This window comes from Sapajus apella, unplaced genomic scaffold (assembly GCF_009761245.1).
Source record: "Sapajus apella isolate SASKATOON/1434 unplaced genomic scaffold, GSC_monkey_1.0 scaffold19, whole genome shotgun sequence".
In the NCBI taxonomy this organism is placed as follows: Eukaryota; Metazoa; Chordata; class Mammalia; order Primates; family Cebidae; genus Sapajus; species Sapajus apella.
In genome coordinates, this window is record NW_022436959.1 from 6,003,014 (window position 1) to 6,015,062 (window position 12,049).

Consider the following 12,049-nt stretch of genomic DNA (forward strand, 5'->3'; position numbering starts at 1 on the left):
AACAAACTCCTTTACTGGAAAAAAATGAACATCACTAACCAATAGGCCTGCATTGCAGATTATTTGAAAGTGCTTCCAAAGAGAATGGAATTCTGTCATAATATAGTTCAGCTTTATATCTATAGCTCAGCTATACCATGGATCACATCTAGCCCCATCTAATATAATAGCCAGTTGGCATAAATTTAGAATTTATTTATTTATTTATTTATTTATTTTTGAGACGGAGTTTCGCTCTTGTTACCCAGGCTGGAGTGCAATGGCGCGATCTCGGCTCACCGCAACTTCCGCCTCCTGGGTTCAGGCAATTCTCCTGCCTCAACCTCCTGAGTAGCTGGGATTATAGGCACGTGCCACCATGCCCAGCTAATTTTTTGTATTTTTAGTAGAGGCGGGGTTTCACCATGTTGACCAGGATGGTCTCGATCTCTTGACCTCGTGATCCACCCGCCTCGGCCTCCCAAAGTGCTGGGATTACAGGCGTGAGCCACCGCGCCCAGCCAAATTTAGAATTTATTAAAAATACAATACAGATATCAATGTTCCAAGTAGAACAAGTTATCCTACTTGGGTTGCTGACTTTCTTGTAGCTACATTTGGTAAGAATAGTTGGGCGCTGACCTTTAATTATTTCTGTTCTGTAAGGTTGGGAAAGTGTGTTTCCCTGGATAACAAAAACTGGTGTTAACAGACAATTGAGCTCCTTGAGCCTCAAGGAAAGGCAAAAGAGATTCTTTTACTTCTTGGCCCAACTCAGTTTTCATTAGGCCTGCCGTAATTTATTTTTCCTTCTTCGTTTGAGGGTCACACCTTATTTTGTGACGTGCAGCAGGGCAACCCAGAAGCAGCTTGCCCTTGGGTCCCAGGAGAACCCACATGGAGTCACTGTTGTAATAAGCCATGGAAGCATGAATAGGTCACGGAACGTGGCTCTCATTTTCCTCCTCAACAAAATCAGAGTTGCCTGAGATATTTCTATGGTCTCTTTTAGCTCTATGATTCTATAAGTAGCAAAAATAACCAATCCTGTAGGAGAAAAATCTATGGCAAACAGCATTCTAGGTGTGCATTGGTAGCAGCAGGGGCATGCAGTACTGCATATTTGGTTTACAACTAGTTGGAATTCTCCTGAAAATGCGAGGGTGACAAAAGCACAGAAAGCAGTGTTCCTAACCTGAAAGAGCTCATAGTCTATTCCAACGGTTTTAAAAATAGAGTATGCCTGAAAAAGTCATCTGGAGGACATGCACAAATACAGATTTCTGGACTCTACCTCCAAATGTTCTGGTTCATTAGGTCTGGGATGGGGATTGGGAATGTGCATTTCTATGAAGTTCTCCCATGATGCTAATGCTGGTGTTCTGGGCACCACACTTGAGACCTAGTATTTCCTCCAATGAAGAGCCTCTCACTGCTTTCCACCTAACATTGGAAATTGTATATCTTGTTGTCCAGTAAGTAGAAGGATACTCAATTACATTAGCCAAATGAAAACACTGAATGTAACTTTTATAAACAGGTCTTCATGAACAGTTGCAGTATAGTAGAATGTCATTTATGCATATGTTCTAATTAAATTTCCCTCCACGTCAACATTTGTTGATTTAATTTACTCACAATTTTATGATATTTACGGAACCTCTATTTCTCTCAAAGCTGCTGTAAACGTTCTAGGCACTGTGACTAAACTAGTGATGTTTCCTGAGATTCCAAGATCCGTGGCACTATTAAGAAAACTTCCCTACTTCTCTTTTATTCAGCAAAGGTGTGGCTGTACAATATTGTTATGAAGTAACACTGATTCTGCTACCTACCTCATGTAGTCTTTCACAGTCATTTGAACCATCCCTTGTTCACGCAAAGAAACTGCAACAACAAAAAAAAGTAGAAGGGAACTTTATGTCCTTGTATCTTATGGAAGATTTGCTCATCCCCAGATGAATCCAAGGTAGAATTGAATTTCCATATCTCAGGTTATGTGGGCATGAAATATAAGGTATCTCTGTGGTGAACAGACAGAATGAAATTACTGGCTAAATTGTATGACAAGCACATGGAGAAATGTACTGGCTCAATAGAGAGGGAAGTCAGTGCTAAATGTAGTATTCAGCAAAGGTTTCGTAGAGGAAGTGGTACTTGTCTTGGAGTTTCAAGAATGGGGAGAATATGATGGCTGGAAAAGAGGTATCGCCCCTAAAAGAGGTATTGCCTTTAAAGAGAAAAAAGATGTCTACAGCAAGTGCAAAGCAGAGTACTAGGGGTGGTCTGATTCACTCAGAGGGCATTTGGGGATGCTCTTTCATCTTACACAAAGTTGTGAAGCAAGTGTGGGGACAGGCAAAAAATAATACATGAAGGGCCCAGCATGTATTAAGCATATTCCCTTCATTGTATCATGTAATCCTTCCAACAGCCTTATAATTAGAACCTATCCTTATTTTTCAGATGAGAAACTGAGATTCACAGAAGTTTAGTAACGAGCCCATGGTCAGTCAAAAGTAGTGCATCAAGGAATTTATTCTTACCTTTGTTATTGATTTCAACAATAACATTTACTATTTATTTAGCACTAACTTGGTGCCAGGCAATATGATAAGTGTATTACACACACAATCTCTTGTAATTCTCACAACAAATCCCTGAAATAGATATTATTGATCTCCCCTTAACACAGAGCAAAACTGAGGCTGAGAGAGATTAAATAAATTTCTCATGGCCAGTAGGATGCTGCAACTTATAGCAGCTTGCTGTTGTTGTTTCTGTATAACACCATACTGCCAACAGAGCGTCTTGCAGCTTATTTGAAAGCAAGAAAGAGGAGTCTATATGTATGTATTAGGATGTGAATAACCATGAAAGGTTTCTGAACAAACAAGTAAATGTGAGAAAGATGATGCTGAATGTTCATTTGCCTGATAGTGGTGCTGAAGAGGAAACAGAGGAAATAAATATTGGTTACCAGAGAGGTCACTGCAAGATTCAGACCCAGCATCATGATATAACATGTGCCTGACACCTGCAGAAGGAAGTGTTTAGCATATGGAAAAATTCCTCAGAAGTTCACCAGTGTTCTCATTTCGGCTTACTCGTTGCTCTCCTGGGCACAAATGTGTGACATATATGAAACTGGGAAGAGTTGCCACGCTGTACTTCTATGAGAACATAAAGGTTTTTACCATAAGAAAGATAAGAGAGGTTAGGAGACATTTTGGAAAAGCATCCCTGAATGATTTAAACATAGGAAAGAATACTGAAGAGAATAAAGGGCTAGGGTTCTTGTCTGAGTAGAGGGTCTAGAAACAGACCACAGGTACCTGTGAATTTGTTTCTGAATGCCAGATTTTCGGGGTGGAGATAAGAATACCCTGTTTTCAGAAGATTTTCAAAAGGCTCGGTGACACTGTTAAATGGAAAAAGAAGACTGGTCTAGAATGATAAAGGCTGGAGATGTGTTACTGACTTGCAAGTAAATAGTAAATTTTTTTTTTTAAGACAGTCATGCTCTGTCACCCAGCCTGGAGTGTAGTGGCACAATTTCAGCTCACTGCAACATCTGCCTCCCGGGTTCAAGTGATTCTCGTTCCTCAGCCTTCTAAGTAGCTGGTATCACAGGCATGGGCCACCACATCCAGCTAAATTTTTGTATCTTAGAGATGGGGTTTCACTATGTTAGCCTGGCTGGTCTGGAACTCCTGGCCTCAACCGATCCACCCATCTCATGCCTGTAATCTCAGCATCTCCCAAAAGTGCTGGGATTACAGGCATGAGCCACCACACTTGGCAATAGTGGATTCCTAAGTAAGCTCAGAATACAGGACTACAATTTAAAGAGGTAGTGAGAAAATAGATACAGTAATGTCTCTGCTCTACAAAACAATTGTAACTCTCTTCATAAGAGTCAGGCAAGATGAGAAACAGAATGGATTTTAAAGATAGTGTGTGGGAATATGTAAGGCTTCTGTGCTATCATTCCCAATGCTACTCCCATGGCAGACATCATTGCCAATTTTGTTACTTTCTTATCAAATCTTCAGGAAAACCATGACAAACTGATTGGAATTATCACATAAGATTGAGTAATTTACTACTCTTTGTTCAGAATAAATTTCATGAGTGGATTTTTGAAAAAAATAAAACAGGGTAAGCTGGGGTACATATATAAACTTGAGAAGCTAAAAACATAAAGAGAATATATAAATGCTCATCATAAAACGTTCTAGGGAGCCACTGTCAAGGATGGAATATCAGAGTGAATGACCATTATTAGGAAATAAGTGTGATGTTCCAAAAATTTTCTATGTGACATTTTGTGACAAACATTTATGTAAATTACAATAGAATGTTTGATGCAAACTTATGCATCAAGTCAGAAATGAACTTAGAACCCTGGTCTTTTTTCCCTATTACCTTCGTAGTTCTAAAATACCAGGTTTTATCATAGGAATTCCACAATCATATAAAATCTTTTTCAAAATTCTAATAATTTAAATTGACTTAAAAAGAGATGCTCTGAATGTAGTGCTCTCCCACTTAGCTCTTCCCTCACCCAGTGAGGCACCTCCAGGAGCCAGAGTTTGATTTGATACCCAATTTTCAGCAAGGCAGGCATGGCTAATCCATTGCAGCATTCTCGCTCACTGCACTCAACTCCATCTCAGAGCTTCTGAAACTCAGAAAACCACTGCCAATTGATTGAAGCTGTCAGATGAGAGAAAGCCTATTTGCCACCTTATTAATCATGTCATAGATGCAAGCACAGTGTAATTTTTAGGCAATCATATTGTAATGACTTGATGCCACAATGAATTAAATAAGCTGCCTAAATGGAAGATAAAATAAATATTTATGGTTGCAAGCAATTTTTAAAAAATTTATTCCTGCCCCCTTTCTACCAGCAACACTTCTATCTACTAATTGCATGTAACTCTCAAAGTAAGCCTCCATTTGTGCCTGGTTTAGCTCATCTAGATAATTCTGGAGAGCTTTTGAACACCTATTTTCACCTAAAACATTCCATAGTTCTAAGACATTTGGCTGCATATTCTGCCAGCGCTGACATTCTTGCCACTGCTTTGGTCTTTCCTGTTTGCCTGCTATTGCTCTGGGTTTCCTAGAATGTGTGAATAAATGTGTACAACAGGCCAGGGACCTGGCCTTGTAGCCACAATGCATTGCACAAAATGTCAGAGGAAATGATCCGTTTTCAGATATTGATGAGAAGAGCCAGCTCAGCCTTGCTGAGTTTTCAAAAACCCTACCCCTGAAGAAATTGAGTCATCCAGAAAACCTAGTCATCCAGAATTTAGAGCCCTTCACCCGAGACTTCTTGAAGGGATTCTAGTGCCCACACAGATCTAGTGGACACACTCCATGGACCACGCCCTCTGTCCTGTTGCCTGATCAGGAGCAATCTGGTTGCCAGGGAACCAAGCGCATGCTCCAAGAGAAAAAGTCCCTAACAGTAACATGTTTGCTAGGGAACATGCAAAGTGGACCCGTTTGGGTCACAGTGGGGTGTTTTCTGGTCTGATAACACATATGAAAGCCTTACACAGTTTTAGAACCAGCTAAGGAAAGGGCTTTCTTGCCTTCCACAGTACAATTAGTATCCTGTGAGGCCCAACAGTCACCAATAATTAGAGGGTGTCAGGTGGGATGTTTGACTCCCCTCACTGGAATCTCACTCTTGTAGATGTACAAAACAGCTACCAGACTCCTTTACAGACAGAGTCTCACTTTGTCACCCAGGCTGGACTGCAATGGTGTAATCTCAGCTCACTGCAAACTCCACCTCCTGGGTTTAAGTGATTCTTCTGCCTCAATCTCCCTAGTAGCTAGGATTAGAGGCTTGCACCACCATACCTGTCTAATTTTTTTGTATTTTTAGTAGAGGTGGGTTTTACCATGTTGACTAGGCTGGTCTTGAACTCCTGATCTCAAGCAATCTGCCCGCCTTGGCTTCCCAAAGTGCTGGGATTACAGGAGTGACCCACCACACCCAGCCTTTACTGTTTCTTCTTGATCTTGTTTCAAATGATACAAATATCTGTCTAATGACAGTACATTCAGACATACAGCCTTTTCTGCTGCTAAGCTTAGATTTTGGAGAAAACCAAGGCAAGGAAAACTGAATATGATTTTTTAACCTCACAAGATGAACCTCATTTTAAAAATTGTTATAAAATCATTAAAGATTTATTAGTTTTATTTTTTGATTTCCATTTTACTTTCTGGGCTCCCAAGGTCCTGGGAGACCGAGGGGTATTTTCACAGTGTTACTGTATGTTTATTTCCTGATCATTGCAGAAGCAGTGATAGGCTTTTCCAACATTTAGACCCAGGCAGTTGAGAGCCTTGTACAGGGCAATATGAAACCATTATTCATTGCCTGTTGGGGGTTGTTTAGTTTTGTGTTTCCCCATTTTGTTAAAATTGTAAAGTAAATTTCCTGGGGCCTGAGGATGGGTTTGTCAGGACCAGGTCCTCCTGCTTCCCTTTGCCTGTTTTCAATAATGAACTTGAATGGAGAGGTGCAAGCTGGTGGCTCATCATGTGCCAGTTCTCACAGGGATTGGGATTGCTAGACTTTCCTTAAAACTTGGAAGAGCCCCAGCCCCAGCCCAGGTGTCTTCAGGGCAGCAATCTGTTGAAGGCAACAAGGTACTCTCCAATTTTCTGCAGTCGCTATTCCACTTGCTTCTATTATTAGCAGTTACCTGTCTGGTTCCTGGAAGCATTTGAGTCTGCTACCTCTGATCAGAGCAGAAAGCTCATGCCTAGGGAATGCCATCACAGGACAGACAAACGACTCCTGTTGCCCAGATATCCGCAGCTTTCTGCAGGCACTAGGCTTGAGGCTGCCACAGGTAGTTCACATGTGTACCTGCATCCCCCACAAAAGACCGCTCACTAGGTCTTCCTCAATTCTATACTGACTTCTCTAGTGACTTGGTTTTGATATTTTCCCTATTTTTCTTCCCCAGGATACCCTTGTTAGGTTTTTTAAAACCAGGTTTTACTCTCTAAGAGTGTTTGGGGAGGGAGAAAGAAAAAAAAAAAGTCCTGCTATCCTCAAGTTTCCTAAGGGTTGCTTTGGGGAAAAGTTAAAGTGAGAAAAGAAAATTTTCCCAGTCTATTCAATACAACTCCTTCCATGGGTTAAAATGTCAGTTTTAACTCCCTTTTAGAAACTCGAGTCTCCAGCCACCCTCCCCACTGTTAGGTGGACTTCTGCCATCTGAAGCAGCAGACACCGCACTTAACCCTGCAAAATGTATTACTGGAGAAGATGCAGTTAGATATGCAGAAGGCACTAATTAGCACCTTTATTGGCTTAGAAAGCATTTTTTATTTTGGTTTTCCTAAGCATTTCTGACTGATTCATGGAAGACATTTGGTTCTTTGGAATATCGTCCAATAGACTAATCAAATTACATTTTTGCAGGGCTCTGAAATAATAGCATTCTACAGCTTTCTGTAGATTTAACTCCTGCATGACTACGACACACAGCAGAGGCAGGCAGCAGCGTTGGTCTCGGTCGGCAAATTATTAACCTATCTTATTTAAAAGAAAGACTTCACACTCTGCCAATACTCATGCTCAAAACCTTAAAGCTCATTGGGATGCTTTGTTCTTTTTCACCCACTTACCTGTTTATTTCCAGATGTCGTTGACCCTTCCTCCCCATTCCACTGTCGACCCTTATTGTAAACTCTCGTCACCTCAAGCCTGAGTTCATCATAACTTCCCAACATGTTCTCTCTCCCCACTGCCAGGATAAACACTGCATCTGTCATACTTCTCACTACAGAGTTCAGAACTCACTATAATAGAGTTGGCAAATGTGTAACATGCTTGCTTCAACTCACTCAACACCGCACCTGTGACAGTTACCACTAATCATTATCACAAATTATTCATGACTTTTTCAGGTGAATAAAGATAGGGTGTCAAAATGCTGCTCAGCCCAGACCACAGGTACAACTACCTATCCATTTGAACTAGAACCTGAGACGATACTCCTGTGTCATCTCAATTCTAAGACATCAAGTGTGATTCCATCTTTCAGGATTTTAAGAGATTTATAACCTGACCTCATCCAATCTAACAGAAAAACTTCTGCCATTGCTCCCTAGCATGAAACCATTTTTCTCATCTGATCACCTTGCATATGCTTTTCTGCACATATTCCTCTTTCTTCTCATTTCTGTGCCTTTGTCCAAACCCCTATTGCTTTCAACAAATTAATTTTTCTTGCTTTGCCTCTTTGTTTTTTCCAAAACCATATCCCTCTTTCATTTACTAGGTCCAGTCTCACCTCTTTTGAGAAGATTTCCCATCATTATGTTTTACTGAGATCCTTTTGTTGACTAACGTTGGAGAGATCAGATAATTTACAAATGATTCCTGTCTCAATGGGGCTTATAATTTTGTCAGTGAAATTGATGATATCCCTAACAATCTGAGGTGGCACTGGCCAAGAGCCACATGGGTGGAACCTAAAATGCATGTTAGTGGCGTTCAGAAGAAAGATTCAGTATCAGTGCAGAAGTCAGGAAGGGTCTTACAGAGAATATGGGCCCTGGGTCAGGTCTCAAAATAAGGAGAGGAAGAGAATAGAAAAGGAAAGACTTTAAGACGGGAGGAAGTGGATGAAGAAAGATAAAGAACTAAGAATGTAATGAGAAGGAATAAGACTAGAGGGTCTTATAGAAAAGCTGGTGTAGGTTGTATTTGAATTATAATGATCCTGGACAGTTAAAGTGACATTCCGGAAAGCAAAAGTCATATATTTTACGTCTTTGTTCCCTTCACCTAAAACAGATCATTGTTATGAGTGTTGGCACCTGACAAGCAGTAGGGGAACACCTGTTATGTTTACTTGGATTTACTTTGACTTTTTCTTATAATAGAGGCCACACAATTTATATATTTTATTTTATAAGTTCTTATTTTGAAACAAATTCCTTTTGAAAAGAAGTAAGTTTATTCTTCCAGGACCTCCTGGGGATAGAAGAAGAAATAACTAAATATAAAAAAGACAAATGAATTAACCACCTATCAAGTAGTAACTGGCACCAAGCGTATCTTTGACAGAAATTGTCTTTTTGCTGTAGGAGTTACTTCTTGTCTTTTCACTCACAGTTATGCTTGGATGTGTTGTTAAAACAAGTGCTAATTATATAAACCTACATGTTAAAATGTGCGCTCTTTGTATAAGTTTTATCCTTCCATTATAATGACAATGCACTCTCACTTGCATTATAATCCTGGCATTAAAAGGACAATGCATATCCCAGCCAGATAGCACTGATGTTTAATTCGTTTTCTGGTGGTGGGAAAGAGTTTGCTATGAACCAGATACTCTCTCCAGGCCTTTTAAAATGCATAGCTTTAATATGGAATCTGAGATTAAGAATCTTGAGAATGAATTTGCAGCCTAGGAAGAGGGACTTTAACGTCTATGTCCATAGGCTCTTCAACGCCACTATTGACCTCAAAAAGACTCTGAATGTTCTACCTTGTGTTTGTAGTTATAGGAAGGTCTGTGGATCCTTATTCAGCCCAAATTGAGAATCAAACATGCTTGCTAGTGTAGTTGGTGACCACTAAGAAGAGTTAATCTGCCCACAGAGGTAGCAGTTCTTGGAAAAGAGAAAGAAGTTGAAGGATGCCCATGAGGCTCTTCCCTGTAAGTCATCCAGGTGAATGACACCAAGTGAATGGCACCTGTCTACCCTGAGCAGACAACGTCCTGGAGATGAGACTGTCAGGCCATTCAGCTAAGATGTCCTAACATTTGCCAGAAGACAGAACAGAAGATGAGATTCCATCCTTTGGGAAGTGCTTCAGTGAGACTCAGAATGTAAGCAGCAAAGGGAGCTGTCCAAACTTTTGCAGTTATTGAAATTCATATAAAAAGAAGGAGCACAGGAAGGCATCCGTCAAAGCTAAAGGGAGAAACCCAAATCATTTCTATTAGCAAATGATCTTGGGTAAGCAATATTTTTTTTATTGGAAGAGATTTCAATACCCCAAGAGAAGTCCCAGAGCAGGAGGTCCAGGCTCTGTCCACAGCTTCAGGAAGGCCAGGGGAAGGCACCATATGCCTCAGTACATCTCAGCCGCCAATCATTCCCATCAACCTACACACCTGGCTGCAGCAGCTTTCAGCTCCTGAAGAGAATACCCTCTTTGCCTTCACTTTTCTTGCAGTCATCATTTCAATTAACTGCTCCCTTTACCTCTCAACTTTCAAAGCAGTTTTCTGTTGTCTCCAATTCTTCTAATACCATTACCGCTTGAAAGCCATACTATCTTCTCGCCACCTTTCCTCTGAAATAGCTCTTCTCAAGGTTGCCAATGGCCTCCATTGCCAAAACTGATGACCGGGTGTCATTCCTGCTCATAAATAATCAATTAACAACAGCTGATATGTTGATCTCTCCCACTGTGACACACTGATTTCACTTGCCTTTCAGATTCCTTTCTCTTGGTTCCCTTTTTACCTCATTGCCTACCTCTTCTCCTTTGCTCCTTCACATCTTTCTGGCCTCTTCTTTGTCTGCACTTGCTTGTGTGCTCTTCTGTCTATAAATACCATCTACCGGTCAATTAGTCCCAAATGTGTGTGTGTGTGTGTGTGTGTGTGTGTGTGTGTGTGTGTGTGTATGTATACACACCCCCTGCTTCAACTCTTTCCAGCCTCATCCTCCCATAGTCAACTCTGTGAACAGCAGCCAGAGTTGTTCTTTCAAAAAGAACCAAGCTAATACCACTTCTTTCTAACACTTTAAAGGATTCTCTTCTGACACAAACACATATATATGTGTATATATATTCCTGGACCATTCCTCTGAACTCCAGATTTGTATTTCCAACTACCTACTCAATAGTATCTTCTTGGATATCTATTAAGCATTTGAATCACAACATGCCTAAAATTGAATTTCCTGTCTCCAAAGCAAAGCCCTATCCTTCTTTGTTTTTCCCATCTCAACAAATTGCTATTCATTATTTCAGTTGCTTGGGAAAAATATTTTGCAGTCATCTTTGATTCCTTTCTTTCATATCCCACATTCAATTCACCAGCATACGCTGCCCTGTCTACATTTCAAACATATCAAGAATCCAACATTTCTACAACAATTGCTACTATCCTGATATAGCCCTAACCTCTCTCCTCCAGATTATCATATTAGTCTCTGAATTGGGCCCCCTGCTTCAACTCTTCCAGCCTCCTCCTCCCATAGTCAACTCTGTGAACAGCAGCCAGAGTTGTTCTTTCAAAAAGAACCAAGCTAACACCACTTCTTTCTAACACTTTAAAGGATTCTCTTCTGACACTGAATAAGAGCCAAACTAATTACAGGGATATATGTAGCCCTAAATGATTTGACTTCTGGATCATTCTTTAACCCCTAGCCCTCTACTCTCATCTTTGCTCACTTAACTGCAACCATTCAGGCATTCTTGCTATTCCTGGACCACAGAGGACATATTCCTGCCCCCGGCTTTGCATATGCCATCTTATTTGCCTGAAACAGCGGTTCATTGCCTTTCCTGATCATCCATCCTCCCAGCACATTACATATTTATTTGTTTATTGTCTCTATCACCATTGCATGTATAGATTCTCAGTCCTAATGGAATGCCTGGTTTATAGGAGACAATCAAAACGTATTTGCTAAATACTGAAGAGAGGAATAAAAGGGATATGTTCAAAACGTTGTGTGCCTTTGGGCAAGGAAATAGAGTTGACGTTATGTTTGTTCTTAGGTCACTTCAGTCTAAAGTTCAAGGAGAGATATGGGCTGCAGGAAGAAGCTGAAAGATTATTTTCATCATGGATTTTATGTGACATAAAATAATAGTAATGCTGCCTAAATCTCCAAAGTGCTGGGATTATAGGCGTGAGCAACTGTGTCTGGCCATGGAATATGAGTGTTTCTATATAATTCTGCAATAAATAAAGCACCATCAAAGCTGAAAGGCAATGACAGCGGTTCCAGAGGAGCAGAAAAACATGATGTTCAGAAAGTGTTGAAA

At 40.5% G+C, this 12,049-nt stretch overlaps 1 protein-coding gene across 6 annotated transcripts in view; it reads right to left on the minus strand.

Annotated features, from left to right (window-relative positions):
* Positions 1-12,049, minus strand: part of ITPRID1 (ITPR interacting domain containing 1) — a 112,431-nt gene that overhangs the window by 71,555 nt on the left and 28,827 nt on the right. For all 6 annotated transcript variants that reach the window (XM_032286856.1, XM_032286855.1, XM_032286854.1 and 3 more), the window contains one exon: positions 1,815-1,866. In XM_032286856.1, coding sequence (XP_032142747.1) covers positions 1,815-1,866 — 52 coding nt within the window. The remainder of the gene's footprint in view (positions 1-1,814; positions 1,867-12,049) is intronic.